The sequence below is a fragment of the Wolffia australiana genome, chromosome 9, assembly GCF_029677425.1.
Source record: "Wolffia australiana isolate 7733 chromosome 9, ASM2967742v1".
Lineage (NCBI taxonomy): Eukaryota > Viridiplantae > Streptophyta > Magnoliopsida > Alismatales > Araceae > Wolffia > Wolffia australiana.
This window is the reverse complement of record NC_135843.1, coordinates 11,568,260-11,579,983: the sequence shown is the minus strand read 5'-3', so window position 1 is coordinate 11,579,983 and position 11,724 is coordinate 11,568,260. Positions and strand designations below refer to the sequence as shown.

General features: G+C 35.9%; 2 protein-coding genes across 2 annotated transcripts; both read right to left on the bottom strand.

The window, feature by feature from the left end:
• Window positions 1-729: 729 nt before the first annotated feature.
• Window positions 730-3,374, bottom strand: LOC144707770 (DNA-directed RNA polymerases II and IV subunit 5A-like). The gene is made up of 4 exons (XM_078581012.1): window positions 3,091-3,374; window positions 2,143-2,322; window positions 1,761-1,874; window positions 730-1,031 (listed from the first exon to the last, which is right to left on the bottom strand). Exons 1-4 carry the CDS (start codon window positions 3,286-3,288, stop codon window positions 906-908), a joined length of 618 nt encoding a protein of 205 aa, XP_078437138.1. The 5' UTR covers window positions 3,289-3,374; the 3' UTR covers window positions 730-905.
• Window positions 3,375-6,622: 3,248 nt separating this feature from the next.
• LOC144707769 (transcription factor JUNGBRUNNEN 1-like) lies at window positions 6,623-10,233 on the bottom strand. The gene is made up of 3 exons (XM_078581011.1): window positions 9,947-10,233; window positions 7,693-7,967; window positions 6,623-7,062 (listed from the first exon to the last, which is right to left on the bottom strand). Exons 1-3 carry the CDS (start codon window positions 10,149-10,151, stop codon window positions 6,775-6,777), a joined length of 768 nt encoding a protein of 255 aa, XP_078437137.1. The 5' UTR covers window positions 10,152-10,233; the 3' UTR covers window positions 6,623-6,774.
• Window positions 10,234-11,724: the final 1,491 nt, after the last annotated feature.

The following is an 11,724-nucleotide window of genomic DNA, read 5'->3' as shown; positions in this document are numbered from 1 at the left end:
TGTTATTTTTTGCCAATGTATTAAATTGTCTTTTTGAAGGTTACTCTTATTTCAAAAGAACACAAATCAACATAAATCAACACAAATCACGAGTGCCCAATGATGAAATGGGGTAGGGGAAGACACAAAGGTTTTAGTTTCCCTCCCCTTTTGAGGTCAGGATGGATGAAAGGCGATGGTAAGGAATGGATACTTCTCTCCATAATTTCAAAGTTCAGATTCCTAACTTTAGGCACAAAAAAAACTACTTTTAGGCATCAAACAGCAAGAAAAGATTCTATAGTTTTGATGCTTGATGCCTGATGTAAATTTTGATGATTCATCACTCTGCTCTCAATTGCATAAGTTAGCGAGACTAGTCAACTTGATCAACATGGTCCAGATTCCGGCGTACATCAACCATTGTATCAACGTCGTCAGCCCACGTTGTCGAGTTTGGATGACGACCGACTAGCTGTTGATGCTGACACTGAAGAGGAATTCAAAATCGCTAGATCTGCGACGATGATGCCGTCAACAGACGGCGTCATCTTCACACGTCATTGTCATCAGGAAGAGCAAATCCCTAAGATCTACCGATTGAAAATGGCACAGAATTTTTGTAAAATAAGTAGGCCATAACAAAAAAAACTTTCGCATCTTGATCCAATTTGCACCCAAGGATGAAATCTTATAAAATGACTCGTATTGGCATCATATCAAAATTTCATGGATACATAAAGACGCCAATGAAAAAATGTGCAAAGGATGAAATCTTATAATAAGATCACACTAAAGTAGTTCCACTGCAGCGCTAGTTTCGAAAATAAATTCTAATTTCTTAGATCATTTCATCAAAACTTTATACAGTCTAAGTGCTCAAAATTAGATTAGAGCAAATTGTACTACCTCTTGAAGCAGGTGACTTAAACAACATATCGGTAGGTGACGTATCGACCAGCAGTCTCACTGGGTCGGATGATCTTCACCACTTGGCCACGCTTCAAACCATAATATCTAGCAATGGGATCCGTAATCTGAATTCGCGGAAGCTGAAATTGAAGAACCAGAGGAAAAGAAAAAGTATATCAGCATACAAACTGAAGAACTGATCAAAAGAGAGATGAAAACACAAGAAAATAACGAACGAAACAATTCTGAGCTTGTAAGAGGGATTAGCCTTGGGGATCAGATTGGCCAGATCGAAATTTGGTCGAGTTTGTCAACACAGCGGCCCTGATCTATATATTGAATTTGCCGCATTGAGATTGGGCCGAGTTGGCCAATCTGATCGAGAGGGCGGTTCACCGGAAGATTGATGTTTTGATATCAAGCAATTGGTAAATGAGTGGCTTTTCAGAAAATTTTACCATACTTTTTTGCACGTAACTCTTGACCTTTTTTCCGTCTTTTTGTCACTTCATTTAAATTTTATCCAAAAATTGATACGTCCGATGGATCAATCAATTACATCCGATAAATCAAGATCAATCGATTGATCAAGCATCAATTTCACATCCGATCCCAATGATCTTTCAATCAGACGAGAGGGTTTCAGTGCCTCAAAGCATAATATATTTTTTTTCTATAAATCACGTGAGAATTATGGCATCGATAATCCGTTTCTTTTTCTAAAATGAACTATCGGCATGGATCATCAGATATTAATATACTGGGAAATATGAGATTTATATCACACACCTAATCTCGACATCTTATGTGTAACCTGCTCAAAAGCACAAAGTTTTAAAAACATGATTTTTTTCCTGCAAAAAAACTACCTGAGTTTCCTTGAGCGTGTAACGCTCTAAGAGGGTCTTCTTCTCTTCATTTGTCAGCAGCTGATGCTCAGGGACAAGAACATGATCTTTGATGTTAATCAGCAGTTCAGCTTCCTGAAAATTCCGACGACCAACACGATTTTTATCAATTGATCCAATCAACAATAATAACTCTCAGACACAGATCGGGAAATTGCAGTACTGAGAAATTTATTCAATTCTTAATTGGCTCATTATTCGAAGGAAATGACACTCTCTAACAGAGATATGATACTTCCACAAAAGAGTGCGTCTCAGGTTAACATGGCCAGTGTAATATTAAGGAACTCTGCGAATAAAGCCATTATAAAAATAATTTAAAAATAAAAGTTAATTTTGATACCTGGAAGACTTCCAAATGGAATTTATGGGAAAAATCTTGAATAGCAGATCTGGCAAATGGAGTCAGATTTTGCTGACATATTAAGATAGCTCTGAAGACATTTTCTGATTTCATGCGGTTAACATATGTCTTCAAGCTCTTGACACCCACTTTGGCCTCCTCGGGGAAGAAAACATAGATCTGGTACAAAAACGATTACACTTAGAAAAAAGGATAATTAATCATGCGAGATGCGTGAAATTCCTTGTATCCAACAAACAAGAGATCAGAATGAAATTTCGCTTCGCAACACTAAAAAGAAAAAGAACTACTTGAACCGTTCGTCAAAACCTAAGGCTGACACAAAAAGATACCTAAATGGTGACGAATTGATATTCTTCTATTAAGATGAAAAATAAGTAAATTGTTCAAAGTGATGAACTTATTATTGTCTCGTCAACTGAAGACCAATTCTTTATAACCCGCCAACTATAACTGATAAAACAGGTCAAAGAAGTCCGAAGCTTCATTCTCCGTTTAAATTATGGCAGATAGATATTTTGGCTGACACACATAAGACAAAGCATCAATTAAACTGATCATTAGATCACATCTAGACCGGAATCAGTCGGACGATGGGCTCATCCAATCGCGATATCGTTAAAATTCGTTAATCAATATGAAGAACAAAGTTTCGTATCACAATCGTGATGAAACCAAATGACTAAAAGACAATACATGATTATCAACCCGATATTCGTCATTTGAAAATTCTCAAACGCTTCAAGGCCCAAATTAAGATAATAAATCTACACCAGCCTCATTTTATAAATACACAATCCATTACTTGGCTATAGAACGAACCCATAAGACAGCCGCCCAAAAAAAAGTGAAATTGCAAAAAAAAAACAATATTTGACGTCAATCCAAGAAAGGGCCAACCAAAAATAATGATTTTTATAGCAAAACCTGATCAGAGGAGTCGCCGCGCTTGGTCTTGTTGATGACGAGATCATCTCTTTTGATGGTTTCGCCAAATTTGTCCAAGAATTGCTGCTTGCTCATGTTGATCTCGAAATCCCCGACTAGGTACCCACGATCCCGGAGCATCTGCATTACAGTCCGGCGGATTCGAAAGAGCCTGCTTGCATCCTCCTCTGCCGACATCTCGAATCTCTTCTCCGCCCAACGACGAAGAAGAAAGTATCAAATCGTAGAACGAGAGAAGAAAAAGAAGAGCAGGAGAAAGCTAAAATAGAAGTAGATAGAGCCCTAATATATACAAGTTAGAACACAAAAAGATTGGATTTAGGCCCAATAAAGACCTGGCCCAATGGCCCAGCTAGTGGAATGCCAATTTATAATATGATTATGACTTTAGTATAAAGTTTGAATTTTTTTAGATGGGTGTATAAGTATCCTAAGAGTTTGCATGTTCTGAGTCTACCTGTTAGAAAGAGAAAAAATCAATATTTATGCTAGAGTCATAATCATTGTATGAGTTGGCTTACCAATTCATACAATGATTATGAATTGGAATGCCAATTTATACTATGATTATGACTTTAGGTATAAAGTTTGGATTTTATATTAAAAATTGGGTGCATAAGTATCAAAAGAGTTTACATGTAAGATATATACAAATTCAGAATTTATACTAGATTCATAATCATTGTGTGAGTTAGCTTACCAATTCACACAATGGCCCAAATAGTGGAATGCCAATTTATAATATGATTATGACTTTAATATAAAGTTTTGATTTTTTTAAATGGGTGTATAAGTATCCTAAGAGTTTACATGTTCTGAGGTTACCTGTTAGAAAGATAAATATTCAGACTTTATTCTAGAGTCATAATCATTGTATGAGTTAGCTTACCAATTCACACAATGGCCCAGCTAGTGGAATGCCAATTTATTCTATGATTAAGACTATGGTATAAAGTTTAACTTTTTTTTTGAAAAATGGGTGTATAAGTATCCCAAGATTTTACATGTTCTGAGGTTACTTGTTATAAAGAGAAAAAATCAATCTTTATACTAGAGTCATGATCATTGTATGAGTTGGCTTACCAATTCACACAATGGCCCAGCTAGTGGAATACTAATTTATACTATGATCATGACTGTAGTATAAAGTTCGGTTTTTTTCTAGAGAAATGTATGTATAAGTATCCTAAGAGTTTACATGTTCTGAGGTTACCTGTTAGAAAGAGAAAAAAAACAGACTTTATACTGGAGTCATAATAATTGTAAGAGTTAGCTGACCAATTCACACGATAGCCCAGCTAGAGGAATGCCAATTTATTCTATGATTAAAACTTTAGTATAAAGTTTAACTTTTTTTGAAAAATGGGTGTATAAGTATCAAAATAGTTTACATGTTCTGAGTTCACCTGGTAGAAAGAGGAAAAACAATATTTATACTAGATTCATAATCATTGTATGAGGTGGCTTACCAATTCATATAATGTCTCAGAAGCTCATACATCCATTTCTCAAAAAAATAATTCAAACTTTATACTAGAGTCATAGGCATTGTACGAATTTACTTACCAATTCATAAAATGGCCCAGCTAATGGAATGCCAAGTTATATTATGATTGTGAATTTATTATAAAGTTTATTTTTTTTTAGAAATGGGTGTAGAAGTAGCCCAAGAGTTTATATGTTCTGAGTTTACCTGTTAGAAAGAGAAAATTCAAACTTTATGATTGAGTTATAATCATTGTATAAATGACATGCATTAGTGATATGAATGAGATGGATGTAAGCGGATGGTTAGATGTGGATGGATGGAGGAGGATGGTTGTATTTTTATAAGATTATGATATAATTTCACTGAGACTCATGATAGATCCTTATATTATGTCATGACATGGGCAATTTAAGATAGCCAAAGGGTCGCTCAACATCTTTTTCCTTTTAACTTTAATCGAAGGTGTACATTAGGAAAACTTTATGGATCACGAAATCACTTTCTTTTCATACCCTTAATGATGAAGAACCAATTAAAAGTTGAATTTTACATGGATACAAGGGTCTATTTATATATTAAAATATATGGATAGATAGAGAGGGATAAATAAAAATAGCCCTCAAAATTCAATTTGAAAGTCCTTACAAATTTTAGATATTTCACCTTGAAGTTGGATCCTTCTGACCAGTTGGATTTTTCTCTCTCTTTATAATCCAAGTGTTTTGTTGTCATCACATCGTGGAATCCTCAGATTTGCTAAAAAATGTGCATTGATTTCTGTATTTTGTTAACAATCTGAGGCACATTGTTGGTGAAATGATGCACCCTTAGATTCCCCAAAAACTGTCCTTGTTTTCTATTAAAAATCATTCATGTTTCCCATGTCAAAAATTGCACCCTTAAACTTCTAAATCACAATTATTACAATATAAATTGCTAAATTTGTGATTGTGACACATGTCCCTCTTTCATGACCTTCAAAATTGCAGTTATTGTGATTTAAATGATTGGATTTTATTGTGGAGACATGTTTTTATCACATCCATCACATTTATTGTGAATAAAGTCCTAAACTTTTGTACATGTTAAAAAGGTAAGCATTAGCTCATGTTTCGCTAGTATGATATCGTGATTTGTGATGCCTAAATGACACTTTTTTGTAGTGATTACTATAGCCAGGCATTGGTGAAATCTTCTCTGCCCCATGTTTCTATGTTAACGTTTATGGTCAATTGTGGTGAGCTGAGTGAAAAAACATTGTTTTTCTTGAAGGGTGTGGGGTAGGTATTGTAGGAGATACGATCAATGACTTGGAGAATAAGCGCCATATCAACCTTTGTTGGGAGTGACAATGAGGTTGGCATGGCTCCTCATTGAAACATCACGTAATTTCCCACATGATTTGAATTTTTGGTTTTGGACAAAGTGGACTTGGATTAAGTAAAATCAGCCTGTTTGAGTTAACTCGACCCAAATGAGTTAAATCGACCCTACCAATTAAATTTGATCAATCAAGTTCCCGCAGCACTCTAACACTTTCTAAGTTCTCAACCATGGGTTCTCCTGCATGTTGTACTGCTCTTCACACCATTGGCCAGCCTACCCAAACACTAGTGAAGACATAACTTAATTTATTTAATTAATTTCTTGACAAAAAAATCCTAAAAAATTATATTTTATTTATGTAATTTTCAAAAAAACATAGTAACTATTTATAGTATTCTTAAAATATTTTTCAAAATTTTGTTCCATTTTAGTAAATTCAATTCTTAGAAAAATATCTAAACTCTAAAAATATGATTTTTTGTAGACATCTAAAAATATTATTTTTCACAGGAAATTCAATTATTAAATACCTTCTTTCTTTGGTCTGACGCTTGGTCTGGGCCAATAAGAAAATTACTATAAATATTTTTGCTTAAATATTAAACTTCAGATGACTAGAGGAGTTCAAATTCTGGTTTTTAGGCCCTTAAAGCCACACATCCTTACTTGAAATCATAATAAAATAGGAGATACACCAAGAATTAATGGGCATGCACTAATATTTATTGGTATTTTACATAAAGAAATAAAAGAATAGGAACTTCCTGATCCTCGGTTACAACTAGTGAGATAGAAAACAAAAACTGCGGAAAAATGACAACAGATGGGTCGTAATTAGTAGAAGTAAGTCAATATGAACATCCAAAGAGAGAGACTGGATCATCCATCATTCTCCCAATCTCATCCCAGATTTCATCCCTGAAGAAGAACTCACTCCCTTGGTTTAATTGGTCTTCATCAAAATCTTGGATAGGAGAGCTTGATTCGTTGCTCAAGAGAGTGCAAGTCAGTGGGTCCCACATCACATCAGACTTTCCACTTGGAGTGTTTGAGCAGGACTCAGAAGCCTGCTGTGGAGAAAATGATGTCTTGCATGAGACGTTTCTCTTGAATATGCGGCAAATCGTCCACATTTCCTGCACCATAACATGAATTATCAGTATTTATGATCTTAAAATTAATGAAAGATAAAAATCAAAAGTTTTAATTAGACAATCAATGGTGCCAGTCAAAGTCATCAATAACTAAGATGTAAGATAACAAGTCAGCTAATAAACATCAGATTAAATCTAGTGGTCAGGCTTAAAGATAGATTTACGATCAAAGTAATGTTAGTTTCTCTTGACTTCACAATGGGAAACTGGATGGAATCCCCTCCATTTTCATGTTCTGTCACTTGTCCATCGACCCGTTCTGTCATACTGGCATGCGATGGAACAGTGAGCCCACTAACAAGTAACTGAACGAATGACCTGTTTAGCCTCACCCCATCCAATGGAGAGATAACTATAGGGATGTATAATTAAAAAGGAGTTTCATAATAAAAAATGCAATGGGACAAGAACAAAATAGGTTTTTTGTCCCATTTTCCATTCTGAGGGCAGGATGGCTGGCGGTAAGCCTATTTGTAAAATCCCTCAATGTTCCCAATCTGTCATCACACTCCTGCCTAGTAGTCTAGTTAATAGTAAGTCCCTAAGCTCTTCCTGTCATCCGTCATCCGTCATTTGTCATCCATCCTCAAACACTTAAGTGTAGATGATTACAGCTTCTTGTGCATCAATGCCATTAGCGGCGAAGGGAAGGCGGAATTCATGCATCATCCAGTCTGTCTTTTGGCCTTTTCCCGCGAAGCCCAGATAGTAGACAAGAGACTTCTTTAGGCCAATGCAAGTGCTGCCGCCACCAGGCTTGTATATGTGTTTGTCTGTGCCAGTGGCCTTCCAGAAGCCTGACTTAGTTACCCTGTTGGGCCTTACACTGTTCCTGTACTTTCTTCCCCTCATGCAGAAGAAGTACAACTCCTTGCTTTCATGGGTACCTGGTTTTTGAAGATGTAATGAACTGTTAGAGGGAGAAATGGATTTGATACATAATTTAAACTTTCTGAAATAGAGAAATGACATAAATTGAATTCTAGTATTTCATTTTATGCTGATATCTTGACAGTTTAATTTTTTTGCCCCACTGTTTATAATATTCAATTAAACATTGATTATATTAGTCTTTAAATGTTCTGAAATGTAAGATATTGAAATGATGAAACAATTTAAATAGAATTCTAATGTTTTATATGATGCTGGTACATCATATTTTTAAGAACCTGATCTTATAGGTTAATAGTATTATATTTGAAATGGATGACACAAATACTTGGAACACATTTAGGCGAATAAATGACATAAATGCAATTCTCAAACATATTTAAACAACCAGCCCTACGGGTTTATCGTAATCAAATTTAAATGGACTAGATAAATACTTGAAACCTATTCAAATGAACAGACGGCACAAATCAAGTTCTAACATCTATAATGATACTGGCATACCAAAAGCTTAAACAACCAGCCATGCGGGTTTATGATATTCAATTTGAAATAGATAACATTAATTGTTGAAACATATTGAAGTGAGTAAATGTTATAATCAAATCCCAATTTGTAATTCGAGGGCGATGTATTAAATAATTTTTTAAACAGTAGATCCCTCTTTATGCTAAAGTCAGAGTGCGTTCCCACTTCTTCTGACCCAGTATAAAATAAGTATAAAATACAAAGACATGTGGCTGCCCTCATGCAGAAGAATAACTCCTTGTTTTCATGACAGTCAAAGGGAGAAAAAGATAAGATAAATACTTAAAACGTGATGAAATGAAGTTATTTCATAAATGGGTGATCATGACGCAAGGATGATACTGATAGCCCCTTTTTTATGGAATTCTTAAGAACATTTATTGTGAAAAATAAGAATAACTTAATATAGAATTTTTTGAAATCTATGGCATAAACCAAATTCTAAGAATCAAATGGCTGCTAACATATGCTAATTTTTTAAAATAATTCTGCGTGCGCTCCTACGTGTTGGGACCCAATATAATTCATAAATACCAAGACATGTGGCTGCGTCTCTGCTGTCCACGTCGCATATTCGAGAGGGATCCAGTATAAATCGGTAGAACTTATCCCATGAACTAGTATTACATATTCTGTTCATATATACAATGATTTAGACTTCTTGTATTTCATTCAAGTATTTTTGGAGGGTTTGTCGTAGGTTTCACATATTTGAAGTTCTTGCAAGAAAATAATAGAGGATGTAAAGAAACTATTTTTCCAGAATGAATGCTTGAAAGAAGTTTGAGACGGAATATTTGAAACTGAAAGCTACATAATAGGACTAAAAAACTTGAGATCAGAACAAAGATAAATAGATAGATATAGTATCGGTTGATAGATTGGTAGAGCTGGAGAGAGGTAAAGAGAAGTGGAGAGAGATAGAGGTGGAAAATAGTGTGGTGAGAGGTAGATGGATAGAAATATATTGACACCAAGAAAGAGATTTAGAAAGACGGACAAAGAGAGAAAGAAAGAGGAAGAAAGAGAGACAGAGATAGAGATATAAGGAAAGTAGACGGTGGAAGAGAGGTAAATACATGTAGATAAATAATCAAAGATACAAATATGAGATAGAAAGAAAGATAGATAGAAAGAGAGATAGAGAGAGACAGATATATATATACATGTGTGCGTGAGAGAGAGAGAGATAGAGATAGATAGAGAGAGAGAGAGAGAGAGAGAGAGAGAGAGAGAGAGAGAGAGAGAGAGAGAGAGAGAGAGAGAGAGAGAGAGAGGGTGAGAGAGAGATAGAGAGAGAGAGAGAGAGAGAGAGAGAGAGAGAGAGAGAGAGAGAGAGAGAGAGAGAGAGAGAGAGAGAGAGAGAGAGAGAGAGAGAGAGAGAGAGAGAGAGAGAGAGAGAGAGAGAGAGAGAGAGAGAGAGAGAGAGAGAGAGAGAGAGAGTTACTTGGAAGATCCCAGGGGTCATATTTGTAGACATCCACATGCTTGATGACCTCTGCCCTCATGGGTTTCTTCTCCACCTTCCTCCTCAGGTAGAATCCAACAAGCTCCTCATCCGTAGGGTGAAAACGGAAGCCAGGGAGAAAAGCCTCCTCTTCACCATCTCCAACTCTCACCACTTCCCCATCCTCTTCTTTATCAGTTTTCATCTCTCTTCTCTCTCAACCCACTTCCACAATTGCTTCCTCTTCTCCCTCTTTCTTCTTCTCCTTGTTTTTCTTCTTTCTTGCCCAAGACTCTGATGCAGTGGAAAACATGGGCAGAGCGTTTGATTTATAGTGAGGCAGTCTCTGGAAATTAACACGTTATGCCGCGGTCTAAGTCCAGTTTTTCCTGATTTTGCCTGTTCTCTCTCTACGTGTCCTCATCTTCATGTCTACCTCAGTGTTCTATCGCTTTGAATAAGTTGGGCACCCTTTGAAGAAGACCGAGCAAATTCCCGTCTCTTTCAAAGAATCCGCAAGCTGACAATTTACAGTTACCAAGAGCAGCAATTTTTCTCCGGCAAGAACCTTCCCTCCTGTTGCAGTCACCTTTCAGAGTTGTTTCTTACGTCTGAAGACCAGTATTCAATGCCTCCGACCGTTGTTTTCTCACATCAAAATCACCTCTTAAGCAATAAGTTCTTTCTTTATCAATCAGTAAGTGTTTTTATGACATGGGTTCTTCACAAAGAGTATTCCCCCACCTCCTAAATTCAGGAAAGCGTTTATTTATACGCGCCCGCATTAAGATCTAAGTGACAAAAAGATGAATGTGCTCAATAAATAAGAGCATTCAGTGTATTTGTCCGTTGTTTTTTCTCCCACATCCCAATCGAGTCTTAATTAATAAGTGTCCTAGTGATCAGTCAGTGTGCAGGTGTTTTTTCTTAACTTGGGTTCTTCACAAGGAGTATGTTCTAAAAGGGTAGCATTAATTTTGTGAGCTTCCACATTGATATCTAAGAAAAAAATAGAGATAGGATTAATGGGTGAGAGCAGAAAATGTCCCATTCTAACATTTGACCAAAACAAAAATATCTTTGAACTGGTAAAAAAAAGTGAGCGATGTTTATCTTTTCTTGTGGAATTAGATTAATCGGTCTTGCACTTGTGCAGAAGAAACGTTCTTTGAACAAGCCCGGACTGGGAAGGTTAAAATTTGTGCTTGGTTGGAAGCGTGCTAAATTCTACTTCTAACATAACTACAGCTCAAGACTGACCAACGATTGAAGGAATGTTATTCAATGCTTGGGTATTGCTTGCTGACTATCTTGTGTGCCCCATTACTATGGCCATGTCAAAAAAAAATAATACCACGTCAACATGAGGTTGGGAGGGACCTCTTCTGATCCATGATTAAAAATTATAATTACCATTTTAAATCTGGATAGGGTGGGTGGGAGAAAATATGAAGAAAATTGTTAGCTGAAAAGTCCCTTTCGAGTTATCTAAATTAGGGCTGATAGGAAAAAAGTAGAAAGAACTAGAAATTTGAGATTGATACAAAAAGAGGAAGAGGAAAAATACACAATTGACTAGAAATTTAACTAAATTAGTGGTCAGAGAGAAGTAGAGAATGGACTGGAAATTTGAAATGGCAAAGAGAGAGAGGGAGAGAGAAGAGGGAGAGGAGAGAGGAGAGAGAGAAGAGAGAGACGAGGGATAGATAAGAGGATAGATACATAGAGAGAGACAGATTTAGAATGAACTAGAATTTTTCTTTCTAATTAGCTAAATG

Coding starts and splice junctions, on each gene's coding strand:
- LOC144707770 (XM_078581012.1), bottom strand. CDS start 3,288: ATGTCGGCAGAGGAGGATGCAAGCAGGCTCTTTCGAATCCGCCGGACT. Junction 2,323..3,090: donor GCGGCGACTCCTCTGATCAG/GTTTTGCTATAA, acceptor TTTTTGTACCAG/ATCTATGTTTTCTTCCCCGA. Junction 1,032..1,760: donor ACACGCTCAAGGAAACTCAG/GTAGTTTTTTTG, acceptor CTTCAATTTCAG/CTTCCGCGAATTCAGATTAC.
- LOC144707769 (XM_078581011.1), bottom strand. CDS start 10,151: ATGAAAACTGATAAAGAAGAGGATGGGGAAGTGGTGAGAGTTGGAGAT. Junction 7,968..9,946: donor TGACCCCTGGGATCTTCCAA/GTAACTCTCTCT, acceptor TTCAAAAACCAG/GTACCCATGAAAGCAAGGAG. Junction 7,063..7,692: donor GCATTGATGCACAAGAAGCT/GTAATCATCTAC, acceptor GTTATGGTGCAG/GAAATGTGGACGATTTGCCG.